The 13,064-nt window shown below is 48.8% G+C and overlaps 2 protein-coding genes across 4 annotated transcripts; both read left to right on the plus strand.

Moving 5' to 3' along the window:
* The first annotated feature begins 731 nt into the window (after positions 1-731).
* Positions 732-5,469, plus strand: Pfdn5 (prefoldin subunit 5). Of its 2 annotated transcripts, NM_001106794.2 has the most exons (6): positions 732-846; positions 1,023-1,125; positions 1,410-1,441; positions 3,027-3,101; positions 3,217-3,322; positions 5,255-5,469. In NM_001106794.2, exons 1-6 carry the CDS (start codon positions 775-777, stop codon positions 5,329-5,331), a joined length of 465 nt encoding a protein of 154 aa, NP_001100264.2. In that variant the 5' UTR covers positions 732-774; the 3' UTR covers positions 5,332-5,469. The 2 variants fall into 2 exon arrangements, with proteins under 2 accessions (NP_001100264.2, XP_087412983.1); XM_087556857.1 differs by lacking the exon at positions 1,023-1,125 and having other exon boundaries at positions 751-846.
* Positions 5,470-5,696: 227 nt separating this feature from the next.
* Myg1 (MYG1 exonuclease) lies at positions 5,697-12,975 on the plus strand. Of its 2 annotated transcripts, none has more exons than XM_087556859.1 (7): positions 5,697-5,947; positions 6,085-7,406; positions 8,538-8,697; positions 11,889-12,041; positions 12,161-12,283; positions 12,391-12,572; positions 12,761-12,975. In XM_087556859.1, coding segments are annotated over exons 2-7 (819 nt in total). In that variant the 5' UTR covers positions 5,697-5,947; positions 6,085-7,404; the 3' UTR covers positions 12,960-12,975.
* Positions 12,976-13,064: the final 89 nt, after the last annotated feature.

Consider the following 13,064-nt stretch of genomic DNA (forward strand, 5'->3'; position numbering starts at 1 on the left):
TACCCTGTCAGTTTAAAAAAGAAAAAGAAAAAGCAAAGTTTATATTGGAGCAAAGAAAGGCAGTGATCAGGCGATGCGGATGTTTTTAATTCCTCTACTGCCATTGCCCCTCTCCTGGATGATTTTAGAAACCATTGCTCATCCCATGAAGGCGGCTACACTTGAGCAATGGCAGTAGCAGATTCTTTGGGGTTTGCTACTCACATATGTTCTGTCGCACCAACTAAACAAATTGCTGGGAAGCACACATACCCTTCATACCCAACACAAAGAAGCAATTATGGCGAGGTGAGACAAATGGTTAGCAGTTAAGAGCACTGGGCTGCTCTTTCAGAGGACCTAAAGTTGGTTTGCCTGCATAACTGAGACACGAAAATAAATGTAGTTGGTTGACAGTTGCTCCTTTTTGGCACTTCCACTTTATCCTTTAAAGCACGTGGTACACTGTCAGAACACTGGCTCCCTGCAGGCTCGTCCCAAAAACATGCAGTGGCATATTGCTTTACAATCTTGTGGTTGTGCAGTGAATCAAGAGTTTCGAGTTCCTTGAGGTCTCAAGTCGTGTCTGCTAGTTAATCGTGACAGCATTAGTGTACTTACGAAAAGAAACTGTTCTCTAATCAAGCTTGAGATTCGTATAGCGGGTCCGAAACGCAGGATCATAGAGATAACGGGCGCAGAGCGTATCCCCCGGCGGCACCATAGAGATAACGCAGAGTGGCTAGAGCTTCGCTCGCCTAGCCGGCTTCCGCTTCGGCATTCCTCCTTCCCAACATGGCGCAGTCGATTAACATCACGGAGCTGAATCTGCCACAACTGGAAATGCTCAAGAACCAGCTGGACCAGGTGAGGACCTGTCCCAGCACCTTCCTAGCGCTTCACATCCTCCGACCGCGTTCCCTCCTGGTGGGGGAGGTTTCCTTTCCCAGGGAAACCCCTATCCGGTCCCAGGTCCCGCCCCCTCTGCCTGAGCCCGGCTTTCTCGGTTCCCGAGCTGACCCTTTTTTCCCCGGCTTCTGTAGGAAGTGGAGTTTTTGTCCACGTCAATTGCTCAGCTCAAGGTGGTACAGACTAAGTATGTGGAAGCCAAGGACTGTCTGAACGTGCTGAACAAGAGCAACGAGGGTATGGGCTAGGCGGGTGAGGGCACCTGGGGAAACGTCGCTAGCCGGCTTCTCTGTGGCTTTTTCCTAGTCAGTTTTCGTTAGAGAAAATTATCCGTTACGTAGTGTGTATAACCACACGAGCCCCCGCATGTTGCCTACGGAAATCTAAAATTTACAAGACATTCCTCAGTTACTGTTCTTTTCAATGTCTGTGGACACTGAGCCCAGGTGGGAGCTTCCCTTAACGTCTTCACGTGGGAGCGGCTAGCCTTCCCCAGCTGTTTGTCTTCATTACTTTCACAGGAAAAGAATTACTGGTCCCACTGACGAGTTCTGTATCCTTTCCACGGGAATTGCTACCTTACCTTCTTCCACAGTCTTCCCCAAAACCGGAGAGAGTTTTGATTATTCCCCAACGATATTTATGAATAGTTGCACACTATGTAGTTCTCTTGTCTAACCTTGGACAGGTGTCCATGTAATACTTTGTATCAGAGTTCAGTTAATTGAAATGTGGTGTTTCTCTTTGTTGTTTAGAGATGTTATTATAATACAGAGATAAAGCTGGCATTCGGCTAATGCAGTAGAAAAAAAATGTTAGGGTGTTGAAATTGTGAACATGTCTCTTCTCAATTTTAGCTTAATTGCGGCTCATCCCTGAACTACTTTCACTAAGAAACCTAGATTGTTTCCACCTGTTGAAATGACCTGCTGTCAGAAATGACAGTTAAAGAGAAACCTAAGGGCATTGGTGATTTAGCTCAGTGGTAGAGCACTTGCCTAGCAAGTGCAAGGCCCTGGGTTCAGTCCCCAGCTCCGAAGAAAAGAAAGGAAAAAAAAAAAAGAGAGAGAGAAACCTAAGAATAGCAATGTGGTGAAGACTGTTCTAAGTCACAACAATAGAGCCAGCAAGGTGACGCAGAAGGTAAAAAACCACACATACAACCTGAGTTCAATCTCTGATACGAACATGGTAGAACGAGAAAACCAACTCCCAGAAGTTGTCCTCGGACCTCTGCTCCATGGCTTGCACACTTGTGAAAACACACACAAAAACAAGTAAATGTAGTGGTAGTTGGAAGGTGGAGAAATGGCTCGGCAGTCAGAGCCCTTGCTCTTGCTGAGAACCTGCTTTGGTCCCCAGTGTCTACACGGTGTAGGTGACTCCAAGGGGATACAGCAACCTTTCCCAGCTCCTGCAGGGACCAGGCATGCATGTACATACACACAGTCTTGTCTTAGGGTTTCATTGCTGTGAAGAGACGCTGTGACCAAGGCAACTCTTATAAAGGCAAACCTTTAATTGGGGAGGGTTTACAGATTCAGAGGTTTAGTCCATTATCATCATGGCAGGAAGCATGGCAGCAACCAGTAAGACATGGTGCTGCAGAAGGAGCTGAGAGTTCTACATCTTCATCCAAGGGCAGCCAGGAGAAGAGACTTCAGGTAGCTAGGAGGAGGGGGGTCTTAAAGCCCCACCGCCACACTTCCTCCAACAAAGTCACACCTCCTAACAGTGCCACTCCGTGGGCCAAGCATATTCTAACCACCACAAATCTACCAAAATTTAAAAAATTAAATAAAAATTAATAACAGTCCATCAGGGGGAGTGAGGCTGGTTTTTTGCTCATACCATCTCTAGAACCTTAGGAGAGAATCCTAAGTATCCAACCCGTTCCCCCTGGAAAGACTGGTGTGGGGAATACAGGAGCTCCTTTAAGGATGAGAGATGGGGTCAGGACAAGAAAGTGTTTCAGCTTCTCTGTCTCCTTCCACTTACAGTGACCAGGAAGCTAAGGCCTTCGGTTACTTGGTTCTCCTGGCTGCAGCTTTTTAGAAAAGGCACTTTGCGGTTAGCACTGTGGCTACCAAAACCATGTCTCATGCTGTACCAGTTTTCCCTTAACCCTGGCTTCTCAGATGTATGTCCCCGGGAAGCTCCACGATGTGGAACATGTGCTTATCGATGTGGGAACTGGTTACTACGTGGAGAAGGTGAGCGGTGTGTGGATGTCCTCGGAGAAGGTGACAATGGGAGCTTAAGGGAAGAGGTGTGGCGTAGGGCAGGGTCTCTCTTTAGCCTTTCATTCATTCACCTCTGCTCTTGCAGACAGCTGAGGATGCCAAGGACTTCTTCAAAAGGAAGATAGACTTTCTTACCAAACAGATGGAGAAAATCCAGCCAGCTCTGCAGGAGAAGCATGCCATGAAACAAGGTCAGTTCTGCCCAGGCACCTCTTGTAAAACTGCTATTAGCAGGTTGTGTTTATTACACACACACACACACACACACACACACACACACACACACACACACACCAAAAACCAAAAACCAAAAAACCAGACAGGCAAGGGCCATAGAAGTGCTGTGGTGTGGGGCTGGGGATTTAGCTCAGTGGTAGAGCGCTTGCCTAGCAAGCGCAAGGCCCTGGGTTCGGTCCCCAGCTCCGAAAAAAAGAACCAAAAAAAAAAAAAAAAAAAAAAAAAAAAAAAAAGAAAAAGAAAAAAAAAAAAGAGCTGTGGTGTACATGGGAAAGTTGGAAGAAAAATTTTTCAGGAATTGTTTTTCTCCTTCCTCTCTGGGTCCTAGAGATTAAACTTTGTTATCGGGCTTGTGTGGCTTTTAGCTAAGATGAGGTTACAGCAGAAGGATCGCTGTGAATTCCAGGACTGCATAGCAAGACCCTGTCTCAAAAGAAAACAGCAGCCAGGATTTGTGGAACACACTTCAGTCCCGTTTTTAGGAGGTAGAGGCAGAGGAATCACCCTTACTACATAGCCAGCTCAAGGCCAGTGTGGATGCATGAGACTCTGTCCTACCCCCAAATAGATACAGTTGAATTAGCCTGGGACATAGTGCACACATATGTAATCATATACCATACTATCCATTTAAATGAGTAACCTACCTATATGTGGTGGGGCACACCTTATTGCATGTGGAGGCCAGGGTAAATACCAAGATCATGTCTCAAAAAACAACGGTGGCTAGAGAAAGGTTCAGCAGTTACCAGCACTTAATGTGCTTGCAGAAAACACAGGCAGCTGGCAATGGGAGCTATGCCCTCTGTTGCTCCTTCATGATCATGGTACGTATGTACACATGCACACTCACAAACTAAATATTAAAAAACAACCAAGGACTGGCTGGGGAGATGGCTCAGGGCGCTTGCTGCATAACCATAAGGACTTGAGTTCAAATCTCCAGCACCCACATGCAAGTTGGACATGGCCCAAGTACTTGTAACTCCAGTGCTGGTGGGACAGAGACAGACAGATCTAGGAGTGCACTGGCTGGCCGCCCTGGTTGAATTGGTAAGTTCAATGGAGACCCTGTCCCAAGGGAGAGGCAGAGAATGACAAAGCACAGTGAGATGCCATGCTCTCCTCTGGTCTCCACACGCGTCCACACCCCATACAAACATGAAGAAAATATGGAGCATAACATGAAGCTGGAAGACATCTTCACGTGTCTGTGGGACATGGTGGTGACACCTGTCAACCCAGCATTTGGGAGGCAGAGGCAGGCACATGCGAGTTTGAGGCCAGCCAGGACTATGTAGAGACCCTGTCTCAAAAGCAGCAACAATACAAAAGACGTTTCTGCTTCTCTTTGGTGTCTGTTAATGAGTCGGGATGAAATGACTATAAGTGCATAGGGATCTGTTAAATAAACACTAGTAATTACCAGGAAGTTAAAAAGGAAAGTGTAGGTCCAGTTCAGAAATCGATCTGGAAAAGGGTGTAGGAAGGTGTTCTGGGAGTGCTTTTTTTTTTTTTTTTTAAAGGTCTTGATTTTAAAGCAGTGGTGGAGGGGGGCTTATTTTTATTTTGAGACAACCTCATTCTATACTATAAACTAGAGTATCGAATAGAGAATAGACCAGATTCTATAGGCAGAACAGATCTGGAAGGCAAGGAAATCCACCTGACTCAGCCTCCTGATTCATTTTTTAAGTGGTGTTGGAGATTGAATATGGCCTTCAGTGTTGTGTGTTGTCAGCCCTCACATGACAGTCTTATGGTTATGGCTAACATTGTGTTTATTTTTACATTCCAGTGGTTAGTGGTTTAACTGTCAGTGTTCTTCTACCTTGGGTCCTCAACATACTCTCGCTAGGATGTGACTGCTCCTTCTTTTCTTGTAGCCGTCGTGGAAATGATGAGCCAGAAGATTCAGCAGCTCACAGCCCTGGGGGCAACGCAGGCCACTGCCAAGGCATGAGAATGTGTCGCGGAAACGAAGCAGAGAAGGACCCTTTTTCAAGGGGCCTGGGACTTTTTTTGGCAGTGGCCTCCTGGGAAAGTGTCTGGGAAGAGAGGGTCTTGTGTTTAATGTTAATAAATGTGCCAGCTGTGCAAATGGTGGTCTTTTCTTACATTAAACGCGGGACCGGTGGTGAACTGGGAGTGCCCGGGGGGTTTACTTTTGTCAGGAGCCCCCAAACTGGACTAGCCACACTGCCTTTTGTAAGTTCCAACCAGCGGTTTGAGGAGCTGTAAGAAGGCTTGCACTAAGTTGCTCGTGCGGTTTTGCTTGTTGCCATGGGGACAGATGGCAGGCGGAAGTGAAGCTGTACCAGAGACTTCCTCTTCCGGGTCGATCTTCCTGTGGAGGGAACCTTATGGGTAGAGGGTTCCTGCGAGGAGTCTTAACACTGTTGCCGCTCCGGTCAGTTCTCCAAGTCCAGCACTGCATGCTTGTCTCGGAGCCCGATCTGCCCCCTAAAAGACCTCGCAACAACCTCATGGCACCGCCCCGAATCGGGACGCACAACGGCACCTTCCACTGCGATGAGGCTCTGGCTTGCGCATTGCTCCGCCTACTGCCCGAGTACAGGGTATGGACCCATGAACCTAACCAGGTCCTCTCTGATGCTTGCAGAAGCCTAAGCACCACCGTCCTCTGAGACACGCGCCCTGGAAACCCAACCTTAGTTCTCTGACTCCTATCTGACAGCCCCTTCTGTGTCTGCAGAATGCAGAGATTGTGCGGACTCGGGATCCTGAAAAACTGGCTTTGTGTGACATCGTGGTGGATGTGGGTGGTGAGTACAACCCTCAGAGACACCGTTATGATCATCACCAGAGGTGAGTTCACAAACTCGCTGCCTGTTCTGACTTTCTTGATTTAACTTTAATGCTCCAGTCCGGCCACCCACCCACCCCCAAGTCCATGACAGCCAAGGTCACACTGCCTCATCATTGAAGCCACGCAATTTATTGCTCTGGGAATTAAAGCTTGCTTTGGGCTTGCTCCTTAGCCTGGAACTTCCATCAGTTCCCTCCTGCACTCACTTCTTTTCACACCAGCAGTTTTCCATTCTCCTGTCCTTGCCGAAGGCTGCTGGATTCTTCTAGTTCAAGGACAATCTACTGAGGTGGCCTTTTGCTTAAGAGTAGAGGTGTCTTGTCTGCATTCACGTCTGTGCACCAAGTGCATTGGTTTCCACGGGGGTCGGAAAAAAGGCGTCAGGATCCCCTGGAGTTGGCATCAAAGAAGTCCTGAGACAACGCCTGGATGCAGGGACTTGAACCTGCATCCTCTGCAAGAGCATCCCGCTCTTTTAGCCATCTCCAGCCCTGTGATGGTTAATTTTAATTAACATTATCAACTTGACACAATTTAGATTCTAGAATCACCAGGGAATTGGTTCATTGAGGGACTATCCAGATGGGGTTGGCCGTGTTTGTGGGGTGTTTGCTTGCCTTGTAAGACCCGGCCCACTGTGGGAGGCACCAATCCCTGGGCTGTGTGAGGGGAAGATGGTGAAGTTCGTGTGCCCTTGTTTTCTCTCTCCTCTTGTCTGGGAGAGATGTGACTTGCTATTCTAAGTTTATGCCACCTTCCCTTCTGTGATGGACTGCAGTCTGATGCTGTGAGCTACAATAAACCTTTTCCCCAGTTGTTTCTGTCAGGTGTTTTATCACAGCAGCAGACAGGAAAATGGGCTGTTACGTGTGATATGATCACAGCACTACTGCACCTCCAACTCGAACTCATGCTTCAGTGCGGGTCCCCACCGTTCCTAAAAGATAGGCTTTCCTTGTGTGTGCTTCTTTCCCTCGTCCAAAATCTCACAACTCCACCCTCCAATTTAGGAATATTTGTTCCCTTCTGTTGTTTGTTTGGTTTGTTTTTTGAGACATGATTTCACTATAGCACTGACTGTCTTGGAACTCCCTCTGTAGTCCAGGCTCCCAGAAACATGGCTGCCTCTACTTCCCCAGTGCTGGAATGAAAGGTGCGCTACCATGCCTGGCTTTCCCCTTTTAAAGTAAACATCACCGGTATGGAATGTGAGTAGCCGCTTTGCTTTGCTTTTTGGCTTGTCAAGACAGTTTCTGTATGTATCCTGACTGTCCTGGAACTCACTTTGTAGACCAGGCTGACCCCAAACTCACAGAGATCTGCCTGCCTCTGCCTCCCAAGTGCAGGGATTAAAGGCTTGTGCCACCACACCCAGCTTGTGAATAGTCTTGTCCTCTAAAGTATAACAGCTACTTCCCTAACATCTGCATCCTAAGACGCATCATAAGTAACTTAGAGATGATATAGAAGATGCAGGAGGAGGAGCCAGGTGATGGTGTACAGCTGTGACCAGCACTTCCCAAGTAGAGGCAGGAGAGTCATAAGTTACAGGTCATCATGTGCTAGCAAGTTTGAACCTAGCCTGGATCACATAAATCCCATTCCCCTCAAGGAAGAAAAATTATAGCCAGGTATGATGTTCTGCACCTTTAATCGCAGTTCTTGAGAGCCAAAGCAGGTAGAGTTCTGGGATAACCAGGACTACACAGAGAAACCCTGTCTCCAAAAGCGTGTGTGTGTGTGTGTGTGTGTGTGTGTGTCTGTGTCTGTGTCTGTGTCTGTGTCTGTGTCTGTGTCTGTGTGTCTCTGTGTGTGTGCATGTGCGTGTGTGTCTGTACATGTCTCTGTGTGTGTGTGTGTGTGTGTGTGTTGTGTGTGTGTGCATGTGTATGGATGTATGAAGTTTCCAGGCAAACACTGCCCCACTTTACATAAAGAACTTGAAGTCTGGAGGCCAGGCCCTTGGGAAGCACAGATGGTGACAGTAAGCTACAGTTGCTCTGTCACTTGTCCCCTCTCGCAGGTGACAGTAAGCTGTAGTTGCTCTGTCCTTTGTCCCCTCTCACGGATGGACTTGGAAGGACAGGATCTTTGACTTTTCTCTATAACGTTCAAAACATAAACCCAGCGTACAATAGGATGAGTCCCAGCGTTGTCACGGGAATGCCGGAGTAGAAGCTTTCAGCGAGGCCTATGTTGGCACAGAGGAAACCCTAACATCTTCTCAAGTGGTTTATCCCCCATCCCACTGATACCCAGGTCTCAATGTATAAACTTGCACACACAGATTAGACTCGTGGAGCAACTTTTTCAGCTCAGCCCCTCCCTGTGCTCCTTAGGACTTTTACAGAAACCATGAGTTCCTTGTGCCCTGGGAAGCCATGGCAGACCAAGTTGAGCAGTGCGGGACTTGTCTATCTGCACTTTGGGCATAAGCTCCTGGCCCAGTTGCTGGGCACTAGTGAAGAGGACAGCGTGGTGGACACCATCTATGACAAGGTAGGAGCCTGAGGACAGAGTTGTCCCGTCTATGCATTCCCACCAGCCTGCACGGCTGCAGCCCTGAACTAGGCCTCTGGTCTTAGTCACTGTCCTATTTCTGTGAAGAGACACCATGACACAGCAGCTCTTACAAAAGAAAGCATTTAAATGGGGCTGGCTCATGGTTTCAGAAGTTTAAAACATCTGCTGTCATCATAGTGGGGAGCACGGCAGCACACAGGCGGACATGCTGTCATCATAGTGGGGAGCACGGCAGCACACAGGCGGACATGCTGTCGTGTAGTGGGGAGCACGGCAGCACACAGGCAGACATGCTGTCATCATAGTGGGGAGCACGGCAGCACACAGGCGGACATGCTGTCATCTAGTGGGGACCACGGCAGCACACAGGCGGACATGCTGTCGTGTAGTGGGGAGCACGGCAGCACACAGGTGGACATGCTGTCATCATAGTGGGGAGCATGGCAGCACACAGGCGGACATGCTGTCATCATAGTGGGGAGCATGGCAGCACACAGGCAGACATGCTGTCATCATAGTGGGGAGCATGGCAGCACACAGGCGGACATGCTGTCATCATAGTGGGGAGCATGGCAGCACACAGGCAGACATGCTGTCATCATAGTGGGGAGCATGGCAGCACACAGGCAGACATGCTGTCATAGTGGGGAGCATGGCAGCACACAGGCAGACATGCTGTCATAGTGGGGAGCATGGCAGCACACAGGCGGACATGATGCCAGAGAAGTTGCTCTAAGTTCTGCTATGGATCAGCAGGCAGCAGCAGGCGAAAGTAACGCTGGGCCTGGCTTGGTCTTTGGGAACCTCAAAGCCCACCCCTGGTGACACACCTCCTCCAACAGGGCCACACCTAGTTCTTTTTTTTTTTAAGATTTATTCATTTATTATATATAATACACTGTAGCCTGTAGCTGTCTTCAGACACCAGAAGAGGGCATCAGATCTCTTTACAATGGTTGTGAGCCACCATGTGGTTGCTGGGAATTGAACTCAGGCCCTCTGGAAGAGCAGTCGGGGCTCTTAACCGCTGAGCCATCTCTCCAGCCCACACCTACTTCTTAAGTAGAGCCACCACTCCCTGATAACTAGCCATTCTCAGTCACTCTCCTCCTCAGGCATGCTCTTTGTTCCTTCCAGCCTGCATCTTGGAGAGGGAGTGAGGACTAGACATTAATATATGGGGAGGAGCCTTAGTACTTTGTTATATTGAGATAGGTTCTATCTATGCTGTTAGACCTGTAAGTGTACAGTACCACATCATTCTGGGAGGGGCTTTGAAAGCCTTTTCCAGTTTTTTTCTTCATATATATCAAGAAAACCTGGGCTCCAGGTCTGATGGAGCCCACTGTATCCAACACTTGACAGGCTTAGACAGAGGATCTTGAATGCCAGGCCAACCTGTACCCCAACTCAGGCGGACATGCTGTCGTGTAGTGGGGAGCACGGCAGCACACAGGCAGACACCAGACCAAACAAACAGAATTTTTGATATTTCTCAGTAAGCTACTTGCATCAGAAGAAGCACTGGGCTCAGAGATTCCAACACTGTGGCTGGATAATAATTCTCCATAATTCACTGGTTACACAGGAGTTTGGCAGGATCAGGCAGAAAAGGGCAGACATCTTCAGGTTCGAACCAAGCAGTACCAAGGACAGCACATACCCTTATCCCTCCAAACCTCAGATCTACCAGTTCCCTGCCCTGAGACAGCAGCCTGAGCTGCTGGCTACTTAGGCTCTTGAGCTCAGGTGTTGGGCTTAGTTCTCCAGCTCCCACTTGATTGTACCACAGGGGGATGATGTGAGTGGGCTAAGAGTTTTGAGAATGCCAAGACCTGGAGTCAGTTTCCACTTTCACTCTGATGGGTTTTCTAAGTAGCTGGGTAAACTGTTTTTTTGGGGGTTTTTTTGTTTGTTTGTTTGTTTTTGTTTTTTTTTGTTGTTGTTGTTGTTGTTCTTTTTTTCGGAGCTGGGGACCGAACCCAGGGCCTTGCGCTTGCTAGGCAAGCGCTCTACCACTCTACCACTGAGCTAAATCCCCAACCCCTGGGTAAACTGTTTTTAAATGAACTCAAGGCCTTGGTATAGACCAAGAGGTGCTCAGGGAGGACTTTCTTTTGTAGTGCTCCCTTGGGCTAGCCAGTGCTTTCCACACACCGAGTTACTTACTGATGGAGGCCTGCCTTATAGGGCCATGTCTCAGCATCTCATACTGGTTCCCCTCTAGAGTCTGAAGCATCGCAGCTCTTGATGTCTGACCAACACTTCCCCACTCAACTGTGTTAGGCCAGACCAACTCCTGCCTCATTAATTTGCTATCCAGTCTACCCTGCCCACCCACTCTTCCCTCTTTTGGCACAGAGTCCATTCCCACAAGCCTACCTAGGAACTGAAATCCTTGTTCAAAAGTCAGTGGCCGGGCTGGGGGTTAAGAACACAAGTGGACAGAATTTGTTTTTCCAGCATCCACTTGGTGCTTTGCAAACACCTGTGACTCTAGTTCCAGGAGCTCTGATGCCCTCTTCTGGCCTCCACTGGCACCACACCACACATATACATCGTACATAGGCATACATGCAAGACACCCATATACATAAAAATAAATTTATTAATTTTATTTTCTAAAAGAATTATTTTATGTATATAAGTACATTGTAGCTGTCTTCAGACACACCAGAAGAGGGCATCATCACTTTACAGATGGTTGTGGGCCACTGTGTGGTTGCTGGGAACTGGACTCAGAACCTTTGGAAGAACAGTCAGTGTTTCTAACCGCTGAGCCATTTCTCCAGCCCCCTAGTTTTTTTTAAATAGACAAAGTCTTACTACATATCTCTGGGTGTCCTGGAACTCACTGTGTAAAACAGGCTTTCCTTGAACCCACAGATCTGCCTGCTTCTGGGATTAAAGGTGTGTGCCACTACACTGGTTAAAAATTTATTTAATGGAAAAAAATTCAGCAATCCTTCCACACCCACGCTGCCCGGGGCCTTGGATGCTCGTGGGACAGCATTAGAAGGCAGGTGACTGAATTCCAGACCCAGCACTCAGTTGCTGCCATCCCTTGTTCTCCCACTTGCATCTGATCAAACACTGAGGGCTGTTGTGAGGTAGTGTGTGTTTACATGCTGTTAAGCCTCAAGGATCCTCCCCTGCTGCTGCTTTAGATGTACGAGAACTTTGTGGAAGAGGTGGATGCTGTGGACAATGGGATCTCTCAGTGGGCAGAGGGGGAGCCTCGCTATGCACTGACCACTACACTGAGTGCCCGGGTTTCTCGCCTTAATCCCACCTGGAACCAGCCCGACCAAGACACTGAGGTAAGCCTGAGTCACAGAACTGCAGAAGACAAAGTAAGAACTTCCAAGGGTCTTCCAAGCCCTGTGAAGTAAAATTTGGACCACTGTTCAACATGTCTTGTCATTCCAACCATTCCCAGGCAGGATTCAGGCGTGCGATGGACCTGGTGCAAGAGGAGTTTCTGCAAAGACTAAACTTCTACCAGCACAGCTGGCTGCCAGCCCGGGCCTTGGTAGAGGAGGCCCTGGCCCAGAGATTCAAGGTAGCCCTGGGAGGTGGCCACGGGGCCAGGGATGGTTCTGACCCATTTGGTCAACTGTGCCTCTTGCTCTACCCAAACCTTCTAGCCACACTCTGCTTCCCTTTCAGGTAGACTCAAGTGGGGAGATAGTGGAACTTGCAAAGGGCGGATGCCCTTGGAAGGAGCATCTGTACCACCTAGAATCTGAGCTGTCTCCCACAGTAGCCATCACCTTTGTTATCTACACTGACCAGGCTGGACAGTGGCGAGTCCAGTGTGTGCCCAAGGAGCCTCACTCATTCCAAAGCCGGTGAGAACCCACCTTGAGGTCTGTTTTGGCATTGCTGGAGGCTGCCGCCCATGCATGACAGCTGCTCCCTTCCCGAGTTCCTCATGCCCCCTCTGTTCTTACATAGGCTGCCCCCGAGTTCCTCATGCCCCCTCTGTTCTTACATAGGCTGCCCCCGAGTTCCTCATGCCCCCTCTGTTCTTATATAGGCTGCCCCTGCCCGAGCCATGGCGGGGACTTCGGGATGAGGCCCTGGACCAAGTCAGTGGGATCCCTGGTTGCATCTTCGTCCATGCCAGTGGCTTCATTGGTGGGCACCACACTCGAGAGGGTGCCCTGAACATGGCCCGTGCCACCCTTGCCCAGCGCACAGCACCTGTACCTCTTGCAAATGCTGTAGTCCAATAAAACTTATTCATCTCTAGCTGACCCAGTCCCTCATCCATGAACCTGGGAATCCTCTGACTTGTAAGTACAACATCCTATGGGCAGGACCGTATGCCTGGCATCTCC

The sequence above is a fragment of the Rattus norvegicus genome, chromosome 7 (assembly GCF_021556685.1).
Source record: "Rattus norvegicus strain SHRSP/BbbUtx chromosome 7, alternate assembly SHRSP_T2T, whole genome shotgun sequence".
Lineage (NCBI taxonomy): Eukaryota > Metazoa > Chordata > Mammalia > Rodentia > Muridae > Rattus > Rattus norvegicus.